Source organism: Bubalus bubalis, chromosome 1 (assembly GCF_019923935.1).
Source record: "Bubalus bubalis isolate 160015118507 breed Murrah chromosome 1, NDDB_SH_1, whole genome shotgun sequence".
Lineage (NCBI taxonomy): Eukaryota > Metazoa > Chordata > Mammalia > Artiodactyla > Bovidae > Bubalus > Bubalus bubalis.
Window position 1 is genome coordinate 156,164,908 of NC_059157.1, and position 13,452 is coordinate 156,178,359.

At 42.8% G+C, this 13,452-nt stretch overlaps 1 protein-coding gene and 1 pseudogene across 3 annotated transcripts in view; both read right to left on the minus strand.

Annotated features, from left to right (window-relative positions):
- The window catches only part of KCNAB1 (potassium voltage-gated channel subfamily A regulatory beta subunit 1), a 461,725-nt gene that overhangs the window by 14,876 nt on the left and 433,397 nt on the right, over positions 1-13,452 (minus strand). For all 3 annotated transcript variants that reach the window (XM_025289395.3, XM_025289400.3, XM_025289406.3), the window contains exons 9-11: positions 8,749-8,834; positions 7,955-8,075; positions 6,768-6,862 (exon numbers count right to left, since the gene is read on the minus strand). In XM_025289395.3, coding sequence (XP_025145180.1) covers positions 6,768-6,862; positions 7,955-8,075; positions 8,749-8,834 — 302 coding nt within the window. The remainder of the gene's footprint in view (positions 1-6,767; positions 6,863-7,954; positions 8,076-8,748; positions 8,835-13,452) is intronic.
- On the minus strand, positions 3,606-4,707 carry LOC112585802 (annotated as a pseudogene).

The following is a 13,452-nucleotide window of genomic DNA, read 5'->3' on the forward strand; positions in this document are numbered from 1 at the left end:
ACACAGTGGTTGACACAGAGGAGGGGCTCAGCCAATATGGCGATGAGGAAAGGATCTGAGAAACCAGGATTCCACACAGTAAAGATAGTTGTCTTCAGTTTTTCAGATTGAACGCAGACACTTCCTCCTTAATGCAGTATGACTCGACTGGCAGCCCCATGTGTGTCACATAGGGCTTGTGGATTCCACATAGTTTCATAATTCACCCCTTCTCATGTCTGTCTCCAGCAAGTCCCTGAGTTACTCCTTAGGGTTGAGACTGTCTCATTCATCTGTCTCCTCAGTCCTCAGCACAGGGCTCAGCACTGACTAGACACTCAGTAAATATTTGCCAAAGGAACAACTGAATGAACCGCCTTCTCAATAGATTACTGAGCTATTATTACTTTTATACATAAGTCGCAAAATTCTTTAAAATTTCCTAAAGCCTGTTTCTTTGCCATCTTCTAATGCTGTGGCCATTACCTCTGTGACTGCCATTTTATAGGTCACCGTAACAGGATGGGACAGTCTGTGATGCGCCCCAAATGCCTCGGTTGGCTGTCAGTTAATCCCAGCCTGGAACTTGGGCAGCAACTGTAAAGTCATGGACAGAATCAGTCACATTTCATTAGTGGGCCTAATTTAGCATTCAAGATCATTGACTGTTTCTAGCTGAACAATTGAAGTCTTTGGCTCAAAAGAGCAGCAAAGTCTTCATTATTGAAGTAAAAATCTCTAGATAAAATGCTGGCGCTAAAATGTTTCCTTCTGAAATTGTACCGTAATGTGGAAATATCCTTAGTTTCTTAATGTGAACACCTGGAGTTCTTGGACTGTCCCTCTCCCCATTCCTTTGCTCCACCTATGTTTGCATGTTTCTTCTTTCCCTTTGACAAAAAGGTATATATTTTTCTGTTTTTCTTCTATAATGTATTTTCCTAATAATAGGGAAGAACTGTCCATAAATCTTATTGCACTTTTCATTTATATTTAAACTTTTTATTTAAAAGCTGCTCACTTGGTCTCTGATAGTTCAGTAGGTAAAGAATCCGCCTGCAATGCAGGAGTCCCTGGTTCCATTCCTGGGTTGGGAAGATCCACTGGAGAAGGGACAGGCTACCCACTCCAGTATTCTTGGGCTTCCCTTGTGGCTCAGCTGGTAAAGAATCCGCCTGCAATGAGGGAGACCTGGGTTTGATCCCTGGGTTGGGAAGATCTCCTGGAGAAGGGAAAGGCTACCCACTCCAGTATTCTGGCCTGGAGAATTCCATGGACTATACAGTCCATGGAGTTGCAGAGAGTCGGACACGACTGAGTGACTTTCACTTCACTTCACTTCACTTCACCTGGTCTCTTGATCAGACATTGTTGATCCTTGGTTATGGCTTATTGTATTCATTTAGGAAACAATTGTTGAGTACCTATCATGTGCCAGGCTCTGTGGTGAGTTATGTGAGTAAGTTTCAGTTTCTATCCCAAAGGTATTCATGAATCATTGTCTGATAACTGGAGAAGTGTTTTGTAATTGGGGTGCCCCCTCAGTGATTTCCTCAGAAGCTATGTTTGCACTGCTTCTTTATGGGAAATACCCCACCATCAGTGCAAGACACGAACTAGGCACAGCACCTTCTCCTTTGCCCCTGTCATTGGTCTACTAGCTTGGCATATGACCCAAGCTTGGCCAGTCTTCTCTGTACCGAAGCTGTTAAAGAAAATTCTCTTTTCTCTCAGGTTATATGCCTTTAAGGATGTAAGCCTGGCAGTCGCTAGCATTCTTGTTCCTGGGCTTGTGAGGAAGACCCATTTGTAGTCGCAGAAATTGACACGTGTGGAGAGAAACAGAGGAGATGGAGAGTCCTGAAAATGGGTAGATCTATGGATAGAGTCACCCCTGAGGCCATCCCACTCCATCTTTCCCAGGGAGTGTCTGTCTATGTGCTCCCTTCTTTGATTAAATAAAGTTGAATTGCATTTTGTTGCTTGCAATCTGAGGATTCTAAGACTGTAAGAAGTGTTTGTGGAATGTTAGAGGAAGGTACCAATAACTGAAGTTTTGCAAAGTAAAGACAGGCTTCACAGAGTGAAGACAACCAAGCTTTGTCTTTAGAGATGGCTTTCCACAGCCAGCGAAAAGAAGGGCGTTTCTGGGAGGCAAAAACAAGTATACTGCATTTGGGTGAAAAAATGAACTAATACGATTTGGGGAGAGGTAAGAATGGAAAAATGGGCTCAATTAAGACCCCAAGAGTATTTCCTTGAACACTCTTCTGTGGGTTTTTAGGTTTTATCACATAATCAATATTGGGAAGTCATTAAGGATTTAGGGCAGGGTTATGATATAGTCAGATTAATCTTTTAGAAAGATATTTGGTCACATAATTAATATGGATAGTAGATAATTGGTGGGCAGTTGAAAAAGAGGGGTGATTCAGAGAGTCTAGATGGGAGGTTATTGTGGCAAACCAGGAAAGAAATGATGATGATCTAAACAAGGGCGGTGCAAGGGAAGGACCACTGAGGTCAGGATGTGGACTGGAGGAGTTGGTGTCCTGCTGGATAAGACTTAGGGAGGAGGAGAGGCAGACTGAGATAAGCCTTGGCTTCAGGCTGGGGTAACCAAGGGACGGGTGGAGGCACTGTTAACTGAGGATTCTGGGCAGGTTTTGGGGAGTGTGGATAGATTCCATTAGGCATGTCAGATGCCCGTAGGATAGCCATGTGGAGGTGTCTAATAGACACGAAGAAGTAGTGGTGTTCAGCGCAGCAGTCAAGTCAGTGCCGATGACACTGATTTAGAAGTCTTTGTAACAGTGGTGGGCCACATGCAGCCCCCCAGAAAGCCACATGGGTAGTATTACTTTCTAAGAGATAGGATAAATAAACTGAGTATTAAATACCTAACAGTTCAGTGTTTACAACCGAAATAAAATATTAGCGTCTTTACTTTATTGGTGTAACTTAAAATGGCCATTGTGAAATACCAACCATTCTATTTTGGGGGAAGGTCAAAGTTGCCATTTTATTTATCTATTTGCCTAGCTCTTCTTTTTTTTTTTTAAGATAATCATACTATATTTGTGAACTGCAAATAACAAAACAAAACAGAGGTCCAAGGGGGCTAAAGTCCAAGCTGTAATTTACACACAAAGTGTACGGTGAAAGCAGTTACAATGTACAAAAATGTAACAAGTTATCCAGATGTATTAAACAAACAGAGCCTGTCCAAAGAACATCCAGTCTTATCCTGTAGGTTTCTGAGGAGCCTGTTACATAAGGTGAATTCCCCTCCTGCTGCTAAGAAGCAACTTGCCTACGACACCCATATATTATATTTCTTACCGGGAGAGTCTACTTTGCATTACCGATAATCCAAGAGCTCCCTATTACATTCACTGGTCTGAAAACAACTCATAACCCAACTGTTCTTCCAAGTCCTTTACCAGTTTTTCAAGCTTTCTATCAAAGGAAAGTTGGAATATATTGCTTCTTGTCATCAACAGAAATTTCAAAAGGAGGGTAATTAACCAAAATCAAGAGTTCTTTGGTGGAGTTAGTAACAGGCTTCTCCTTTGTTGTAAATCCCTTCATAATCCCTTTTCCCCCCAATTTTTCCAGTATGGCCTGGATTTTACAAACCACCTCTTTAGTGGCCTGCCGGACGGAGTCCTGGCCCCAAGTTTCAACTGAATCCAGTTCCAGAAGTTCCTTGATTAGCATCTCTTCCAGAAGCCAATAGGCTTTGTCTGTCTTTTTTCCTATGAACTCTTATACTTACCTCTTGCTCAAGATACTGGACCTTCTCCAGCGCATGTATGATTTTTTTAATGCTTGGGGGAGTCCCTTCATCTGAAGATAAAAACTCTTCAGCAAGATGATTACCCTCGTCTTGAGTGCTGGGATGTTCGTGGGTGGCATTACCGTACAGATGAGGCTCAGCACTATACTGGACCTGGGAATCCAAAAGCTCCGAACTGTCGTTGTTCACTGATCCCGAGGACTGCCGTACTGATGGACACTGCAAGGAGAGTTGCGCTGGCTCATGTCTTGATCTGGTTGGCTGTAGGTGTAGGAGGAGTCCTTAGGCTGTGGGGATGGCGGTCCTGCTGGGGGTACATCCAACCGGAGACTGGGGTTGGGCTGTTGCCAGGTGAACGGTAAGTGCTCCGAACCTCTGTGGAGTAATTGGTCTGAGCATACCCAGGTGTGTAACAGGCTCCAGGGTATGAGGCAGTATTTGTCCCGGGGCCAGTGGGGTATGGTGGGCCATATCCCCTATTTGTATAAGAATTCAAACTCTGGCTTTGCATTTCCGATCTTCCAGGGTATGTACTTGGGTAAGGAGCCTGAGGTCGGGCAGCAGCATTCCAATAGTTAGAATTGTAACTAGGATATGGTGGCTACTCCTGGTGGCCTCCGCCAGCAGGACCGGGCTCTGACCAGGCGCCTCCAGACGCTTAGTAGCCATCGCCTCCTCCGCCTTCCCCCGGCCAGGTGGTCTCCGCCGGGCCGCCCCGGCGCCCCCGCCAGGAAATGGGAGGCTGGGGAGGCTCGGGGCACGGGGAGTAGATGAGCGGAAGCGGGGGGCACCGGCACATCTCCACCCCCAGGCCCGTAGTAGCGGCCATAAGATGCGCCGTCACTGGGGCAGTAGCCTGAGTGCCTCAAGGCCGACATGCTTCATTTTTTTAAAAAATGTTTTTACTATTAGAATTCTTGCTCACTCTTAAGGTTGATATATATATATATATACACACACACACACATATATATACACACATATATGTATATACACACACATACATATACACACACATATAACATTATTAGTGGCATTAATTTTTGCTTTACTCAAGTGGCTTTTCTAAGTGTACATATATTTGTCAAGAAAGCACTTAGGCTGATTTATTAAGAAGTGTGCTTTGGGACTGGCTTCCTTTTACCTTTGGAGACTCTTTAATGCTTATTGTTAAGGATGCTTCAATAAATGCTGAAAAGTCAACAACAAGAAGTATTTTTTGAGTTGCTTTTGGGCTTAGCTACCTTCAAATATTCTGCATCTCCCTCCCCCCCCTTTAGTTCGTGCATTTTAAGCAAGTTTTCAGCTATTTGTAGGCTTTTCTTAAACAGTGATGGGGATCAGTCAATCATATACTCAAAATACAGCGCTGCTACTTCTTCCTCATTTAAAAACATTAATTTGAAGGGAAACAAAAATGCCTTTAGGGAGAAGAACTGAGAGCCAGGAGACCTGGGTTCTACTGCTAACTTTATTATGAGTTTATGCCCTTGGATTGTTATCTAATATCTTTGTTCTCAGTTTCTGCATCTGGAAAAGGTTTACCCTCTTATAAGGATAGTCTGAGAACAAACACCCCTCGTATATGGAAACACTTTGAGTTTTTCAGATAGTCTCTGAAACAATGTAAGAAACTTACATCCTTAGCTACAACTGACTAAAAGCCATCTGTATCCATTTATCTTTGTAAGGATAAAAGGAGGTAAAAAACAAACACACACTTATCCCAGTGCTTGGAAAGCAGTAGGTGCTCAGCTAAAATCACAATTTCAGTGCTTTTCTTGCCATCCTCCTTTTATCCCTTCTTTCCTAAAATGCTTTTTGTTTTTCTTTGCTAACTTATTCAAAACTTTTGACTTTTTCAGACACAAGACCATATTTAATATTCTAGGATAATCAGTGTAATAATACAAAGCTAGAAGCAGGACCATGTCACCATGTTTTAGGAAATATATATATATATATTATCTTAGAGAACAAACACACTAATAGGTCAACTGTTAGAGCAGAAAGAAAAGTGATAGACCTAGAGCCTGGAGAAGGTCCTCATTGGGGAAGCACACAGTGGTTCCAGCCACACTGATTAAAGGGTTGGTAGTTCAGGCTTAACTTGAGTTGTCCTTGTGCTGACTTTGTGCTGATGGAAGCAAGAGGCTGTGTCAGATTTCTGCTTCCTTTTGGGGGCGTTTGGCAAGTGTGAATTTAAAAAATGCCAATATTCTCTCTCCCTTGACATTACAGAGTAATTTGTGATTCTAATGTTATTACACATTCTCTCAAGTTTTTAAAAACAGACATGTTGTTATTAACAAGGAGAGATGTTTGGAGTACTCTCCAATAAATTAATCATCAAGATGTTCTGAATGGAGGTTAATTTTATGTCAGTGATCTTGAATATCTTTATTCTTCAGAGAATTTAAGCAGCAAGACTCAGCAGCTGGAGTTGATTTCTGCGAACGCCAGCCCTGAGCCTCAGTGAGGGATGCTTGGCTCTGTATCTGCCCCAAACCTTCCCTCCTTAACCCCCACCTTCACATATTAAGAAGTGTCAACCAACCTCAAACCTACTCAGTACAACCAGTTTGCCCCATATGGATTAAACCTCCAGGCCTTAAATTTTGTTAAGAAAAGTAAAATGAGATCCTCTTATATAGAAGATGGATTTTACATTTCCGTCTGTGTCAAAGGAGGAATGAAATGCCTTCTTTAATATAAGAATAAATAAGTGTAGGAAATTGAGTCCTACGAATCCAACCAGGTCACTGGGCATCTCTCCTGGTCCGCAGAGGAGGGGAGCTTTCTGCATTGATGCCTGACCAGAAGCAGGGCCCTCCAGAGGGCTGGGGGACTGCCAGGGGATGCCTGCCAGGCTGAGGCCACACTCGGCCTGAGCCAGGAAGCCTCAGGCTGCTGCTGGGCTCTTCTGTTCAGTTTCCTTTTCTCCCTCATTCCCATGCCCAGACTCTTTCCTAGAGGTGGAGGAAAATACCTTCAGCGAAGCCCTAGAACTTTCAGGCACCCCGTTTCCATATTTTCCTGAGATGATGCCACAAGCCAGTGGAGACCATGTCATTGCTCCAACTCCTATAGAAGAAAAAAAACCTTAAAAAGTTACTTCTGCACACTGGGATCAAAAGTGAGTGGGTATTCAGAAAGAACCTGGTTAATTATGGGGAAAAGCTGGCCAGATATATGAGTTAATATCAGCATAAATCATTCCATTAAAGTTTAGGCATTTTCAAACTGTGTGCTTCATTTTTATTAATACAAGCCCATCAACTGTGCACTGTTGGTGATGGGGAGCAGGGCATATAATCAAGCCTGAAAATGTGGCTTATCCAGAGTTTCCTGATGCCCCAAATTTACATTTCTTTTTACACTCAGCGATAAGCACTTTTGCTTGCACAAAAATTCAGTGCTTCTCTTGTTCACGCAGTGCCTCAAAAGTGCCTGGTCGAAGGAGGAGCACAGTGCCTGGTGCACAGAGAACACACAATGAGCACACAGTGATAGCCATAACAACCACTGTTCTGTTGTCGAACTTTTCTTATCCTTTTTTTCTTACCCAGCACTATCCCCACTCACGTAAACCCCCATTTCTTATGAAAAAGTTTCTCTGGAACCTGTTTCGATAAATATGCCTGAAAATGTGGCTTAAGTTTTCTGATATCTGAAATTCTTGTGTACATGTTGTATATATATATTTTCCCTCCCTTTGGCATCATGTGTACCTACACAAACATGTGTCCCTGGCTTGTCTGCCATTCTTGAGTTCCCCTTCTGACTCAGTTCCAGGCAGAGTAGGAGATACAGATAGATGTATAAATCCATAATTTTGGGGAAACCCACTCACAGATACATTCTTGGCTAGAGCAACTACCCTATGAAAAACAGGTTTATTCATTATTTCTTCCTTTCATTCTACATGCATTTTTTTTGAACACCTACTGAGAACAGCTTGTCTGCCAGCTCGGCTTGGCTTTCATGAGTGATACTCCAGAGATTGCATACAAGTCCTTTTGATTTCTTCTAGTTTCTGGAATGCATAGTGCTGACGATCCGTACATTAATTAGGAACATTTAGGAAAGCATTTCAGTCACACCTTTTTTTTTTTTTTTCCTGGATCCCTGATCCTCTTATTAAAGATAATGAGTCAATTTGACTGTGAAGATTACCTATTTTATGGTAGAGCTCTGGTAGCTGAACCTCTACTTTCTCTCTCTGGAAAAGGTGGTATTCAGCTTGTTCACAGACTGGTGGGATCATGTTGAATTGTCTTGCTACAGAGTAGGCTTCCTAAGGGGAAATACAATTGCAACTGAATTTATTTCTGATGAGAAATAAGTCTGTATGCATGAAAAAAATTCATTTTAGTGAAATCAATACAAACCAAGAAAATCTAGATTGTCAAATAATAAGCAAAGTTATGACCATCAATTTCACTAATACCAAATCAGGAAATTATTTTTTGGGAGGTTTTGGAATGAGTAAAGTCCAGGGAAAATTAGTCAAAGTGTGAATTATGAACTATTACAAAGAAAACATAGTTTAACTATTTCTAGGTTCCTAAAGAAATAAAACTTAACTAATATATAATATAAAAATGATCTATAATTAGCATGTTATGAACAGTACCATTATTTAATACGTCAAAAAAAAAAAAAACCTGGAATATTGTGTCATATGTCTCATTAGCTGAGAATTGTACTCTCTTACTACCAAACTACTACCAAAGAACATGCTAAAACATGATTCCTGTTAGAGACCTGCACCCTCCATGTTGTATTCTGAGCTGATAAGATCCACCGCCCGCCCCCATATACATCTCTACAATGATGAAATTGATCATAGAATTCTGGTGCCATTGTGATTGTGAAGAAAGTTCGCAAAAGGTCTTACAACTTATACATGATGTCTGACAAATAAAAATAGGTACTCAATGGTCATTTAAAAATGGAAATGGAATTACCATGATCTCCATGGCACTCCAGCGAGAAGTTCCCCAGTACATGGCCATTCCTTGGTTTATCACATGTGTCATGGCACGAACAATTTCTATGGAAAGCCAAAGAGATAGCATTACACATATTTTTCAAAGTTATATAGTATTTTTTTTCTTTTCCTGCCCAAAGCTTAGATGTTTAATGCAATTATTTGTTGGATTAGTATAATTACCTTGACACTGGTGATAGCATAATAGTCTAACATAAAATATTGATGGTTTGGAGGTGGATGGTACTTTTGGGTAAATTGACTTTCCATTTTCAGTTTGCAGCAACAATATGAAATGATATTAAAAAAAGAGTGACCACCTTAAGTTCTTCCTTTACTTTTATTGCTTCAAAAATAAAAAAAATTTTATCGGTTCCTGGCCAGATAAAAGAACACATGATTCACCTCTTTCAGAACCTGGGTACCTTGCTCACTAAAGTGAGAAGTAAGAGAAAGCATTTGTTCTGACTTTGTAGAATGGAAGGTCATTGAGGATAGAAGTCCTGCCTTTGTATGTTGGATTTACAGAGCTAAGCCTCACGCAGGGTTGTTGTTTAATAGAGATGACTCAATAACAATGTGTTTAGCAGAAATATAAACATACTAAATGCTGAACAAACAGCTGAAGCCCCAACAGCTCCCAGCCCACACTGGCACACCCTGTCCTTGACTACTTTGGACCAAACTTCATTCTAAGACACCCATGTCATGCATTTCACCTGGACCTCCATGTGGCCCCACCCTGCTTGCTCATCAGCCTCTTTCAGCTTGACATCACATTTCCTAAACAGGAAAATGAATCTCTTCCCAGAGGGGTGGAGTTGAGCTAATCCTCTTGGAACCAGCCAATATTTTACAGAACCAGAGAGCATGGAGAGCCTCAAGTTCAATTGAGTGAAAAGTCACAGACATGGTTGGGTTTCTTCTACAAACCAGGTCAGCCAAACACCCAGGATGCCAGGTCATTTCACATTTTCAAGGGGTTGCAGGTCATGGGCTTTTCTTACCCTACTGATAATACCTGGTAGGTTACATGTCCTTCAGCAGAATCAAATCCTTGTCTCAAACTTTAATTGAGTAGATGTGTTATTTTATTTCTCACCAGCAAGCACTGTCTTAATTGATCAGGGACAGGATTTGGAATGAGACAGTGAGGGTTAGGGTCCTAGCTTCCTTGCTTGTTTGACTTACATAAAGCATTTTAAATTGCCCTTGGTCTTTGTTTGGAAGATCGGAATGCTTTTACTCACCAGAGTCTACCCAACAGAGGTAGAATTCGGCATGTAAAGAAAATATTTTTCCTTCTTGGAGAAAGACTCCTAAATATCAATTTATTACTCAACAACCAAATCTATGAAGATAGTTCTTCCTTTACAAGCAAACAAGACACAAAAAGTTACATGAAACATTTTTCTTGTCTTTAAATAGAAATGAATACGTGTGCTAACATTTCTGGAAATTCAAAGCCATTCCTTAAATATCTGCCCCTAAGTATGCTCTCTTTGGAACTCTCCATCGTTGTACTACTTCCCTTTCCTTTCACATCCCGTTTCATTCAGAGCTGAGATATTCATTCAACCAACAGGATTTATGAGGAGTCTGCTGTACTGGGTGCTGGAGATATTGTGGCGAATCAAACATGTTGGTAAACACTGACAGGTTAACAGGGAATAAATGAACCCAAGATGCTCCCCTGTCTCTACTCCATAATCAAGTAAGATGAGCACAGGACGTGGTCCAGTGGCTTGGCCATGTGGGAGTCACCGAGGTCTTGACAACAGCAGGTAGGGTGCAGTGGAGGTTGTGACGCTTCCCATTCCTTCATTCCCTTATTTCCTGTAATGTACTAACAGCCTAATATTTGCCAGGCACTAGGTTCATTTGTGAGTAAGACAGATACAAAGCTCCTGGACTCAGGGAGTTTAGAGTTGAGTGGGGAAGATGGAGATGTAAACAAGTAGATAACCACAAAATGTAATGTGTTATGAAGAAAGCAAATAGGGGGCTGAGATCAGGAATGAGAAGGAAGACATATATAGTTGGTCAAGGAAGAAGTAATGTCTAGGCATACAAAATAAAAAGGCACCAGTCAGGTGACGAACAAGGGAAGAACATTCTAGGCAGCATGTGTCAAGGCCCTGGGGCCGGACAGATCTTGGTGAACCTCACAGTCAGTAAGCCATGGTGGAGAAAGCTGAGTCAGGAAGGAAGGCAGGGCTACATGATGAAGCTGGCAGAGGGCAAACAGTGTTTGTTATTCAGGGCTTGATGGGAAGTCACTAATATGTCTAAGTAAGGGAATGATGATGCAGTATATATTTCAGAACACCATCTGACCATGTTGTGAGGTGAGGGCTGGAGGAAGCAGGAAGATCATTAGGAGGTTTACTGTAGCATTCCTGGAAGGAGATAAGGGGCTTGAAATCGGGAGGTGGTAGCAAAGACAGACATTGAACGGATCAAAATCTGTTTTGTGGATAGAATCCCCAAGGACTGTATATGGCAAGTGAGGCAAAGGAGGAATCAAGGAAACTTGAGGGAAGAACAGGTTTGGGAGGAAGAGTCAGGGTCCTTCATCAGTTCAGTTCAGTTCAGTCGCTCAGTCGTGTCCTACTCTTTGAGACCCCATGAATCGCAGCACGCCAGGCCTCCCTGTCCGTCACCAACTCCTGGAGTTTACCCAAACTCATATCCATCGAGTCAGTGATGCCATCCAGTCATCTAGGACATGCCAAAAATAGAGATGCCTGTGAGAGACAGAGGGGTGATGTCAAGTAGCGATAACTGGATAATAATAAGTGCACAACCTGGGCTGAAGGTGAGCTATTTGTTCATCAACAGTCTATTAATTGTATTTAAATCCATGAGTGAATGAGACTATGTAAGGCAAGTCTGCCCAGAGAAAACAAAAAGAGTTTCGAAGAGCCAGAGCAGGAGTTGGGAAGAGTACACTGTGGGGTTCTGGGTCACTGGCAGCCAGAGGAGTAGGAAGGAAGCCAGAGTGGGGACGTTTGGAATCAAGAATGGAGAGGGCTTGCAGGAGGACCTGTGCCCAAAGATTGGAACGTGAGCATTTGAATCAGAAAGGCACAGAACGCTGGAGGTCAATGAAGACCCTGAAAAGAGTGTTGTCAGTGTCCTTGGTGCGTTTGGACCAAGGCCAGGCTGGAGCTGACTGAAGATTGGGCATGAGGAAGGAAAGGTATTAGAGACAACCTGGGTGCACTCAAGTTAGGAAATGAATGGAGCAGAGAAAGAGGGCAGCAGCTAAAGTGGGTATTTAGGATAAAGGAGATTTTTATTTTAAAACTGAAAGATGCAAGAGAAAGCCTATATGCCATTGAGAGTAATCTAGATGGAGGATTTAACTGAGGATGTGGGCTAGGAGATTGGGGAGAATGGAGAGGGAGAGACTGGACAGAGTAAGACGGAGGACAAAACCCCTGGAGTGGAAAGGATGCTTCAAGCAAGATGGCGCGACCCTGGGAGGTTTGGAGAAGTCATCATAGGAAGACAGGGGAGACCCTGTTTGATGACTGGTGGTGCTGGTGGTAAAGAAGCTGCCTGTCAATGCAGGAAATGTAAGAGACATGGGTTTGATCTCTGGATCAAGAAGAGCCTCTGAAGGAGGGCATGGCAACCCACTCCAGTATTCTTGCCTGGAGAATCTCATGGACAGAGGAGCCTGGCAGGCTACAGTCCATAGTGTTGCAAAGAGCTGGACACGACTGAGCAACTAAGCACAGCACAGCATAGCACTCAATAAACTCTCAATCAAGTGAAAACAAGGTACGAAGTGAGGAAAAGGCGAGAAAGAACAGTTCTGAGTGTGGAAGAGCCTATGCAAGATGCCCCCATGCCCCAGGCATTTTAGTTGAGGGCGATTTCTTTGCTCCCTGATAAGTCTGGCTGCTGACTCTGCAGGGAAGGGCTGGTGGAATGCAGAGAACTCTGGGAGGAGGAGGCTGCTGCACAGAATCCAGGGAGGAATGCAGAGAATGGAGAGCCAGCAGATGGAGATCCATGTGGCCACAAAGTAAAATTTAGTTTAATGCATATTAAATTTGTTCAATTTTTTTTAAAGTTAGAGAAAAATCCCCCAAGTTATTTAGCTCTCTAACAGAAAGTCACTGTACTGATAGATGAGGTGGGTTTTTAACACGAGTCTACTAAAGGACACTAGAGGGCAGCATTGTTAAGAAAAAAAATCAATGGGTGTCTAGAAGCTTTTACTTGATAACCAGGGAAATGCATTTTTAAAGCATCCCAGTCAGAGCACCAATTCTGAGTGGGGAAAATGACGTTAGGAAGCTCATCTAGTGCATTGCTTCCACCCGCCTCTGGGAAAGGACATGCAGACAAACAAACGGATTCAGTCTGGCAGTTCGGGACTGAATGTGGCTCCCTCTGCCCTGACTCCCCGCTTTTCCAGGAAGCTTCAGCACGAGTGGCTCTCAACTCTGACTGCACACGAAAGGACCTGGGGAGCTTGGAAAATGACACTACCCGGGCTCCACAGAAGGTCTATTGTATCAGAATCTCTGGGGGTGAAGCCAGGCATCAAGATTTTAAAAACTCAACCCAGGTGATTGCATGCGCAGCCTGGGTTTAGGGTCGCTGTGCTTGTCTACACTGCTAGTGCTCAAGTGTGGCCTCTGGACCACTAGCAGCAGCCCCTGGG